At 41.6% G+C, this 11,670-nt stretch overlaps 1 protein-coding gene across 3 annotated transcripts in view; it reads right to left on the bottom strand.

The window, feature by feature from the left end:
• Positions 1 to 817: 817 nt before the first annotated feature.
• The window catches only part of LOC135543411 (splicing regulator ARVCF-like), a 233,530-nt gene continuing 222,677 nt past the window's right edge, over positions 818 to 11,670 (bottom strand). Inside the window, exons 17-22 of one of the 3 annotated variants that reach the window (XM_064970649.1) lie at positions 10,673 to 10,784; positions 10,423 to 10,573; positions 9,583 to 9,636; positions 8,955 to 9,049; positions 6,578 to 6,690; positions 818 to 4,596 (exon numbers count right to left, since the gene is read on the bottom strand). In XM_064970649.1, coding sequence (XP_064826721.1) covers positions 6,589 to 6,690; positions 8,955 to 9,049; positions 9,583 to 9,636; positions 10,423 to 10,573; positions 10,673 to 10,784 — 514 coding nt within the window. In that variant the 3' untranslated portion in view covers positions 818 to 4,596; positions 6,578 to 6,588. The remainder of the gene's footprint in view (positions 4,597 to 6,577; positions 6,691 to 8,954; positions 9,050 to 9,582; positions 9,637 to 10,422; positions 10,574 to 10,672; positions 10,785 to 11,670) is intronic. The other 2 variants (XM_064970658.1, XM_064970666.1) reach the window with 2 other exon arrangements.

Here is an 11,670-nt window from a genome sequence, read left to right as displayed (position 1 = left end):
ATGTTAGATACGTTAGATAAATTGCTACTGTAGTAGCTACGTAATAAATATGTATAGACTAGGTCAGGCTTATACAAGAAATTAAACATTCAGGAGCAGTTTGAAATATGATTTAAAATAGGAATATTTACACTGTTGGATTCCAAACAGTAACTGGTTTGGTATTAGCATGTTTTTTGATAGATGACATCAGGTCTCATTTAACCATGCAGACAAGAAAGCTATAATAGAATTGACAACTTTCTGCAATACATTCGTGTTGTGGCTTCAGGTAAAATACATGAAGCTGTATATCCTTTAAATGTTTATCCATTATTTTACCAGGTAAGTTAACTGAGAACACGTTCTCATTTACAGAAACGACCTGGGGAATAGTTAGAGGGGAGAGGAGGGGGATGAATGAGTCAATTGTAAACTGGGGATTATTAGGTGACTGATGGTTTGAGGGCCAGATTGGGATGTTTGGCCAGGACACCAGGGTTAACACCCCTACTCTTATGATAAGTGCCATGGGATCTTTAATGACCTCAGAGAACCAGGACACCTGTTTAACGTCCCATCAGAAAGACAGCACCCTACACAGGGCAGTGTCCCCAATCACTGCCCAGGGGCATTGGGATATTTGTTTAGACCAGAGGAAAGAATGCCTTCTACTGGCCCTCCAACACCACTTCCAGCAGCATCTGGTCTCCCATCCAGGGACTGACCAGGACCAAATCTGCTTAGCTTCAGAAGCAAGCCAGCAGTGGTTTGCAGGGTGGTATGCTGCTGCCTTGCATTTGTGTGGAATACCAAACAAACATACACATGCAACATGTTCTTTCCAGGCATGGTTTATTGAAAACACACCAAATGTATACTCTACAAATCTGTATTTTTTCCATTATTTAAACAAGCATAACACTTGCCTCTGGGTATTAGTAAAATTAACATAATACATTGTCACTGTGGCATCGCTCTGATAGCTACGAAAGCAATAACAACTTACTCTATGAAATCAAACCATTTTTTTGTCTCCATCTTTTGAAAGTTTATAATTCAATGTAATACAAGGCAAATATCCACCAACAGTCTAGACTACACTGAGGACAGAGTGGGTGAATGTGTGAGTGTCTGAAATTAGGGGGAAAGGTGAGATGGATAGGGAGCCTGACAAAGAAGAGAAAATGAAAGAGGTAAACAGAGAAAGGGATGAGGGTGGAGGACAGTGGGAGGATAAAGCATGATATGAAACACATTTTCTTTATCTACCATGGAAAAGGTTAAGGCACATGATAGTTACAAACACATTTGCTACTGATACAGTTACTTTATTTTTGAAGAGTTTGAATCAGTGATATCTACACAGGTAGGTCTTGCCCCTTTGATTCAATTTCGGCCCCATTTTCTTGCATTTCTTTCACAGCATCTTATTTAGTAAATGTACAATTAGATGAACATCCACAAACAAACTCCTGGACTACTTTCATATGTATATAAATACAACACCAGGTCCTTTGGTTGTGTACTGCAAAATGCAGTCAGGAATAGACAGTCAGAGATGAATAATCCAATGAAAAGCACATAGTTCTGAGGACAAATGTCGACATGGAGAACGTTTACATTATTACGTTACTTTTCTCTGAAATCAAAAGTTAATACATGTACTTTTTAATCTTTATTTTATCACATAAGTCTTCGAAAACACTGTGTAAAATATGCAAGCTTTATAAATCACATCACAAAGAAACTGACGCAGGCACATGCCATTCGCCTGTAGACGAAGCATGAGTTGAGCGTTTCTGTAGTGGAGGTCCCCCTCACTGGTCCCAGAATTGGGAGAGAGAAGGTTCATAGTGCAGTGTCCACTTGGAGATGGAGAAAGACTAATCACAACACCACTTCTAAATCTTTACCCGCGTGCAGTTTAGCTTGTCTTTTGTCCCTTTAAAAGACAACGGCGTAATCTTCTACTACATTTCAACTGCCTCTAGAAAACAAAAAATATAATAAATCAGACTTTGTATACTTTGTACAATGTGATGCAAATTCTGCCTTGAACCACACGAAACTGCTCTCCTCTCTGTTCTCTCCAGATGTGAATTACTTGAATATCCAATTCCACCACAAAAACGGGCACTTAAAGAATATATAAACATCTGTACATTTGCTCATGCTTGTTTCAAATAGTTCTTTAAAGATGCATTGGCAAAATCAAAGCACGTTTTTAGGTTATCAGCGACTATATAATTGCAGTGTGAAATGAAATGGAATTCTAGCACTGCTGTCTATCCCTGCTGCTGCATCCACCCATCCTTCTCTTGAGTGACCCCTGCTGAACTATCCACTTCCCCTCTCTTTCTCCCCCTTCCTAATCTCCGACAAAGATTTGGAGACCAGGTCATCAGTCCATCACACCTTTACAAAGAAAGCTGAAGATTAAAGGTCTTCTTTTTTCAATCTTAACCGTACAAAATATAAATATGTAATTAACATGACTCTACAGATTTTATACACACCTAAATTACGTAGTTATTTCTGTTTACAAACATGGTGATCCTTTATCCAATGAATGTGCTTCCGAAACAACCTGTTATGAGTACACAATTAAGTTAGTCTTGTTTTTTTTTGTTTTTTTGCTTTTCTTTGACCCTAATATACATTTATAAAACCAACAAAAATATAAAACGCTTTTAGGTTCTACCCTTTGACAACAGGAGCATGTACACTGAATAAAAATATAAACACAACATGTAAAGTGCTGGTCCATGTCTCATGAGTTGAAATAAAAGATCCCAGAAACATTCCATAGGCACAAAAATATGATTTCTCTCAAATGTTTTGCAAAAATGAGTTTACATCCCTGTAAGTGAGCAGTTTATCCTTTGTCAAGATAATCCATCCACCTTACAGATGTAGCATATCGAGAAGCTAATTAAACAGCATGATCCTTACACAAGTGCACCTTGTGCTGGGGACAATAAAAGGCCACTCTAAAATGTGCAATTTTGTCACACAATGCCACAGATGTCTTTAGTTTTTAGGGAGCATACACAATTGGCATGCTGACTGCAGGAATGTCCACCAGAGCTGTTTCCAGATAATGTTAATTTCTCTACCATAAGCCGCCAATGTAGTTTTAGAGAATTTGGCAGTACGATCGGCCTCACAACCACAGACCACGTGTAACCACCCCAGCCCAGGACCTCCACATCCAGCTTCTTCAAATGGGGGGGGGGTATTTCTGTCTGTAATAAAGCCCTTTTGTGGGGTAAAACTCATTCTGATTGACTGGGCCTGGCTCGGGTGAGCCTATGCCCTCCCAGGCCCACCCATGGCTGCACCCCTGCCCAGTCATGTGAAATCCATAGATTAGGGCCCAATGATTTTCTTTAAATGGACCGATTTCCATATCTGAACTGTAACAGCAAAATCTTTGAAATTGTTTATATTTTTGTTCAGTGTACTTGACATAATCCTCTCCCTTCCTTCATAAACACAATCCATTTATAAACAAAATGTCTTATATCCTATTCAACTTTATTACATATCAATGGCAAACAGCAACCAACCGAGTAAATCATATACCTTCAGCAAACAACCACGACTGTATCGATTCAGAAAATATATTTTCATTTTGTTTTACTCAACAGCTATAAGTAACCCAACCAAATGCACATGTCATTTCACTTCCCTAACTCCAATCAACACTTGCAGGTGTGTGAAATTCTTGTGGGTTTATGAACTGAATCAGCACCCAGTCAGTCCCCTATGAGTTGCACAGCAATGATCCCAGTGCACTTAAAGAAACACAGTGAACCATTGTATGACAAATGTGTTTGAGAGCCTTCGCGTGTGAAAAGCGCATGTGTGGAGTCTCTCACAGCTCCTTTAAGTGACACTCAAGCATCAAGTCCCCAACTTAAAATCACACCATCTACCACAATAGTCCACACTTCTTCAAACTAAAATGAAAAAGACAGACCAGCAAAATAAAAACAATATTACAAACAAATACAATTTACAGTGCCTTGAGGAAAGACAAACAAAAATAAACATGGAAACAAAAAGCTAAATTGTTACATGGAAATAAACAATTGGAAGCAAACTTCATTTTGACATGAAAATTAAATAGTTCAATTTTCTCTTTCCCCTTTCCCTCCACCTTTGCAAGCAGTAGAATCAACAAACATAACGTTCTCTCCTGCCTCACACCACCACCAACCATCCTTAGAGGAAGCGTAAAGACAGAGCTTTAGAACACTTGTATCCCGAGGAGGATAACTGCCTCCATTCTTCCATCCTGACACTAGAGCTGCTCCAGTCAGTCCTCATGTTCGTGTACACTATGTTTGTCCATCCAGTGGGAATGTAGATATGAGAAGTAGTAGAAGTAGTCATTTTTTGATTTTCTGTTCTATACATTTCATTTGCTGATTCAAAAAGCATGAAACATTGGCTGATGGATGATCATTTTTTGTTGTTTTGTTTCTCTCTCTTTCATTTACAAAGTCTATCTGCTGACGAGTCAACATCAAAATAAGCTCCATGTGTTATGGCAGTGATGACGTGGGAAATCCTCATCTAGTTGAGATGTTGCGCTGTTGTTATTTAAGCCTAGAACACAGGGGGATAAAAACAGAGCGAGAGGGAGACACTGGTGATTATGTCAGATGTGAACTCCTATGTAGAGCAGGGGACGCGTCCCAAAAAGGAACCCTACTTAGCGCACTACTTTTGATCAAAGCCAAAAATGGGCCCTGGTCAATAATAGGGCACTTATAAAAGGAATAGGGTGCCATGGGACGCAGGCCAGGTTTTATAAGCAGTTGAATAATCAAGCTTTTACAGCAAGTCAGAGGGCAGAGTGATCAAGTGGTATTACAGTAAATCAAAATCACAATACTGAAATACATAAAATCAATATTCCCACATGCTTGAGATGTCAAATCCAATGTAAAATGGAGACAAAAGACTGAGTGATGTCAAATCCAATGTAAAATGGAGACAAAAGACTGCGAGAGAGATGTTCGGATGACATGTTTGAATGGCAGCTGCAAAAAGACAGCTTGGTTAACACACAAATGAAGTGTTGACAAGCTGAATGCACCGACCTGTCTGTTTAAACTGCCTGCACACAGCTCTGACAACCCATGCATACCCCACAATACACGCCACCAGAGGTCTCTTCACCATCCACACAACACTCTACACACATGTACATTGTAATATTGTTGTATGGTGGTATTCTACATTTTGTATTGTAGATATGTAGTGGTTAATAGTGTTATATGATGTACTGTTTTATATTTTGTTTTATGTGTGATGTAAGTGCCTTAATGTGTTTGGACCCCAGGAAGAGAAGCTGCTGCCTTGGAAGCAGCAAACAGGGATCCCTAACAAATACAATAGTGAAGAAGGCCTTTCATATGATTATCCTGTCTTACATGATAGACTTAATGTCCATGTCAACAATAAGCATATCATTGTTAGATTAGATAGGTTTTTTTGTTCATTAGCATTGACTTGACAAGATCATGTGATGATCAAAATATTTTTAAAAGCCTTATTAAATAATCAACTGTGTGCCGATAATCATTTTGCTTTTCAGACATGGAGTCAATCAAAGCTGTATAGCTGATCCCTTACATTTCACCTAGGAGGATGAGAGTGATGGGAGAGCAACGAGAGAATATTGAGACTAACAGCAATGAAGACAGACACGGCCCTTTAACTCTAAAGAGCTGTTGCTGATCAGCCACCTACCACAGCTTCTCACCCACCTACCACAGCTTCTCACCCACCTACCACAGCTTCTTACCCAGAGCAGAAACACTCAGCGATTAGCGATGGGACAGGAGGACAGATATGAGTGAGTGATGAGAGGATCCTGTACAATGAGCTGTAACGAAGCGAACCCAGAGCAGCTAGCCTAGCACACACAGTCATACAGCCAAGCCAGAGAACATCGGCGTAGCTAGCCACGGCTAGCCTGGCCAAGCACAGACAGTCATACAGCCAAGCCAGAGAACATCGGCGTAGCTAGCCACGGCTAGCCTGGCCAAGCACAGACAGTCATACAGCCAAGCCAGAGAACATCGGCGTAGCTAGCCACGGCTAGCCTGGCCAAGCACAGACAGTCTACACATAGACCGGCTCCTCTGGCTTGGCTATGTTCATCCAGGTATCCATTATTGATCTGGAGGAGCTCTCTGTCCCAGAGAACAGTGTGCGTCATGACCGTAGATAGGGATTGGGATACACCGTGTTCATCCTAAAAGCTATTCCTTAGAGCGGAGCGTGTGTGATCCACGTAAGGTCAAGAGATGTTCCCTTTCATCATTTAGAACAAACCTCATTTCATGTGAATTAGTCAAGGGAAACGGTGCATATTTCAAGAGATGGATGTGCATCAAACAGGTGCTTCAAAATTGTGAAAATGAGGTTTGGTGTCATAAGCCAACTACTCTGGGTCAACCATAAACAAACATACAAACCAGCACTGAAGTGTGTGAGGGCTAAAACAGAAAGGTGGTGGAGCAAACAAAAAGGAGACAAACAATCCAAAAAGTGGAAAACAAACATTTGTAAGACCTACCATGCATGCATTTAGACCCAGGAGTCAACAGGCTGAGGTTTAACGTCACAAGCATCCACCAGATTGACTGCAGGCCTGTTACTCCTGACATAGTGTTTCGTATTTGTCTCATTCTGCAGCAACGGGAGAAGGGGTTAACAGCAAATCAAAAAGGTCAATAAATATAGTCTTTACAGGGGAGTGGAATGCCAGGGTTAGTTCCTAAGCATAAAGGAAGCTTTTAGAGTCTGAAAAAAGGGCGATTAGAAACAAGAAACCAAATTACGCATGCAAACAGAGGGGGATAAAGCCGTTCAAACAGCAGTTGCATTTTGGGTATCAGCCTTCTGGAGGTGTAGAAAGCAGGGTAGAACAGTTTTGATTATTTCTGCGCTTCAGTCAATTCAAAACAAGGGGGGTGGGGGCTGTATGCATCAGAGAACATATCTGCCACCTCAAGTCCTGTCTGACAGCTAATTTGCTTCTGAAGGTTTTGCAGGACTTATAAAGCATACTGCATGTTGACAAGCCTTTGTGTCTCCAGGCTGCATAGCTGGCAGTTACACACTAAGCACTTATTTATGTAATCGTCAGACCAAAAAACAGCTGCGGTCGGATAACCGTGTTAGTTGAAGTTCAGAGTTGGGAAAGTTACTTTCTAAATTGAATCCTTTAGTCACTAGTTACCGGTCCAAAATTGTAATCAGTACTGTCATTTTTGGATGACCCTTAAGAGGCATTAGAAGAAGACAAAAAGGATACATCAAACGCTTTTGGTGTGTCATCATAGTGGTCGCGCTCAGGTGGAACAAATGTAAACTTTATCCAATGCTGAATTGAATGTCATTGAGAAAATAGAAAAGTGTCAGCAAATATCAGTTCTAAATTTAAAAGTAATCCAATAACTAATCATCTAGCTTTTTAGTATCTAATCTGATTACAATACATTAGCTGGTAACAGTGGCGGATTTAGGTAAGGGCGACATTGGGGCGGCAGCTGGCCTAGTAGTGGTTAGAGCGTTGGACTTGTAACCTAAAGGTTACAAGATCGAATCCCCGAGCTGACAAGGTAAAAATCTGTCGTTCTGCCCCTGAACAAGGTGTTGTTCAGGGGCAGAACGACATCGTTCCTAGGTCATCATTGAAAATAAGAATTTGTTATTAACTGACTTGCCTAGTTAAATATAAAAAATAAATAGGCGGCACGGGACGCCCGCACAAAAATAATGGTGACATTTGCACGTCACGTCAATGATATGTGGGACTGTGGGTCAATTAACTTGGTCGAAGTGGGCACCCTGATTCTAGTTTGTGAGCTAGGCAGGCTACTGCCTGGGAAAGTCTCCCACACAGAAGTACAAGATGGGGAGGGGTCGGGGGTAGGTTGACCTCAGGTCTCCCCACTGGAAGCCCGAGGTAGGGGGAGCGGGGGAATCTATCAAATAGCGCACCTCTAACGTTATACAGTACTAATGCAATTAGTAAAATCAGTCACACTACGAAATGCTACCAACTAAACCACAATTCATTCATAATATTGTGAATATATATTTTCACAGACATATTGCTGCATTTTTTTCCTGGTTTGTGCGAAATGGTTAAGAGTAATGGTAATGGAATAGAATAATGGTTTAGTCTTGACTCTTGGTTTACAGTGTTATGGGATGGGTAATGTATTGATGCTCGAGTGCCATATCAACACAAATTTGTTTCCATTTGTCTTTGTTACTTCTTTTAGATATTTATAAGTCTTATTTATATTTATATATATATATATATAGTTTTAAATGTTATGATTATTTATTTGTGTTGTTCCAATAAAAAGTACAGTTAGTGCAGAATGAGGGGGAGGGGTTCACCCAGGGAGCCATACAAGCTAGAACCGCCACTGGCTGGTAAATCTAACTGATAAAAAAAAGTTTTTTGTAATCATATTACATGTAACTGATTACAGCTGAAAGGTGTTTTGTAATCATATTACATGCAATCAGTTCATTAAGTTTAGCATGTTTGACCCATCGAACCACCTCTAGTTCTTCACTACCAGATATTCCTGTGAGTCTCTCTCTCTCTCTAGATTGAAGAGCAGGACTTAACCAGTCCCACATTAATTACTTTCACAATCACAAAGCTTACGCTCAATTATCTGCTGTCGGCATCCAGTAAATTGGACTGCTAGATGAGTGGCACCCGGCTCGACAGACGACAACATCAACTGCTGCTCAACTCCTTTCTTAGAAAGAGCCTGGCGTGGGCATATGGGCAAGGGCACTAAGAGAGACGGGTTCAGGCTATCTTAACAGAAACAGAGCATCGCGACTTGTGTGCTTTAACAGCCTGATCCACTAGTCAGTGTAGCTGTAGATGGGTGTAATGGGTGGGTCTAGACCAGAAGTACCTTCAATGGCTCCCGTTCTGTCAGGTCCACTGACCCGTCTCCACTACTCTTGTACTTGCAGTCCTTGTCTCTCTGGTCGATGGTGGAGTAGCCATCTAATATGAGAGAGCGAGAGAGAAGATCACAGAAGGATATCACTGTTAAATGCTTGGATGGAAACTACAGTGGCCTAGCTGCATGTAGCCTTCCGGGACTGGAGTGGCACACATCTGACGTAGAGGAAGAACTCATTAGTTCGAGAGGAAACAAGACAATTGTTTGCATTTTCATTGAAAAGAGGAGCACCGAGGAGAACATTTCAAATCAGAAAATTGCCCACACTTCCTGTTGCCATCTGAATTGATGCCCATCCTTATACCAACATCTTGTTAAGAGAGGGGTCTTGCATACAGCATCATAAGTAAAACAGTACTGCACTGTCTACCGTTACAGCATCTTAACAATTAATAACATTCTTCATTCCAAATACTGCAAAAAATGTACCCTACAAACTTTTTTAGAATTTCCATTTTGGCATTTGTGTTGTTGGGGATCTTGAACTGTCAGTCGTCCCTAGAGATCAGAACATTCCATCTGGGACTACTAGCGTTCGTCGGCGGCGATTGAGGTCATGCAAACTCGGTCTTACCTGGACCAAGCTCGTCCATAGGTATCATATCACCACTTCCATTTTTCTTGGTGCCTGAAAAGCATTTATACGCCGTTTTTATCATGAGCACCACACATACAATTAGTTTGATTCACGAGCCAATGTTGTTTTCAGGCCAATGGTCCTCAGTCACTGTCTGCTGATACACTTAACCAGTAACGCAGGCAGGCTGAGAATGGGTGTGAATGACAACCGCACTTCATGTCTATATGCATGGTTGCAAAAAAAGGTCACAAGCCCAGAAACAGGAAGACAAAAGTGCTGTCATGCCCTCGACTCGTTTATTAGGCTGTTACAGTACCTCCCTTTATGTCAGGGTTGGGCAATCATTTTGGCTCGAGGGTCACGTCGGGATTTCAGATTCAGGCCAGAAAAATGACAGCTCTTTGAAAACCTATAGGTCCATTATAATTCCTTCATAGTTTTGATCTACCTTTAGATGTTCAAAAATATAGATCTTCCCTTTGGGCCGGCTTGACACCCAGCTTCATATCCTGCTCTACATGCTTGGATTTGCATTGGGAACACACTATTGGATTAGAAAAATCTACCCATGATGCATCATTCTCCAGACCACACTATCCCAATTGTACTGACGATAGCACATGAAGATCACCAAACAACGCAGCAGAACAATGAGGGCGAAAGGTTTCAAGCACAGCGCCTCTAAAGTGCGTATTATGGCTATGAGTGAGAACACACAAAACAAAGTCCAGATCGAGCCATCCTCCTCAGCACTCATTCTAATCAAGACGTCTGATGCAGACACCAGCGGTTTCCTCCATAGATTCAAAGCAGTTATATCTATGGTTTCCTCACTCAGTTCACCACAGTAGGCCAGGCCCGGAGGATCCCCAGTCTCGCCTGCCGTCACAGACTGACCTTGGTTCTTCTCCATCAGGGGCAGGGTAGTGTCGTCGTAGCCTGGTTTGCCATTCTTGGCTGCTTTAGGGGCGCCGCTTGCTGTAGACTGAGAGGGAGAGAATAAGGACACATGAGTGTACTTATTGTGGGTGTGTGAATGTGTGTGTGTGTGTGCATGTGCGCGCATGCACGTTCTGCCGTGTACCTGGAAGTGGCTCTTATTCCATCCTTCCTTGGTCAGGGCGTTCCTCAGGTCCTTGTAGCTCCACACCGTCTGCAGCACGTGGGAGGCAGCCTTGTTCTCACGTGGTGATTGGCTGAACGAGACAGAGGGAAAAGCAAGGTTGCGGTCATAAGTGCAGACCATAGCAACATATTTAGCAGTGGAAAATGGTTTCGCAAACACTTGTTTATTGGACAAGCTCCGGTAGTCTAGTGAATACAACCCAGAACGTTGGACCCAACCAATGCCAGCAGCTAGTGGAGGCTGGAGCCGAATGCAATCAATCTCACATTCAAAGCCATCATCCATCTATTCCCACTGATGGCCCCAGGAGCTTTCTTTTAATTCACACCCCAATGGCCGCACACATTTCCTTTCATTCAATTAATTAAGTACTCCTTAGCCCTTAGTGTTAATTACATGGGGGGGGGGGGTTCTCCACTTCAAAGTCAATCTCATGGGTTTAGGGAAAACACATTTATTTGGTATTGTTGGAGACTATTTGACTTGAGCCCGTTTTAGTCCATTTATAATTGTATAATTAGCCTAGCAGCAGTAATTCTCATGTTATTGGTTAGATGGACTAATCTAACGTGCATTGTATTTGGGCAGAGGGAAAGTACAAAGGGGGCGTGTCTCAGAGGCCAGAATGTTCCCACATGGGATGAAGAGGAGCCATGTGTCTGGAGTACCAGCTGATAGACCATCATGACTGGTCAATAACACCGGCTTACATCTTCACTGTTTTATATCACCACATACTTTGTATCACTTTTATATATTCTTAACGATTGAATGTTAGTGTTAGGTTTAAGCTTTTTGCACGTGAAAAGTGTAATTATTTAGTGGCCTGCAGTAAGACAATGAGGAATGTGTACTCCCAATAACACAAGGCCTCTTTTGACTGATAAGAAGCCCTGTTAAAGACCTGGAGGGGCACAACGTTTCACCTAACATGAGGATCAAACTCAGTTCCTGCC

This window comes from Oncorhynchus masou, chromosome 1, assembly GCF_036934945.1.
Source record: "Oncorhynchus masou masou isolate Uvic2021 chromosome 1, UVic_Omas_1.1, whole genome shotgun sequence".
NCBI classification, from domain to species: Eukaryota; Metazoa; Chordata; class Actinopteri; order Salmoniformes; family Salmonidae; genus Oncorhynchus; species Oncorhynchus masou.
The sequence above is the reverse complement of the archived record's forward strand: the minus strand, read 5'-3'. Positions and strand labels throughout refer to the sequence as shown.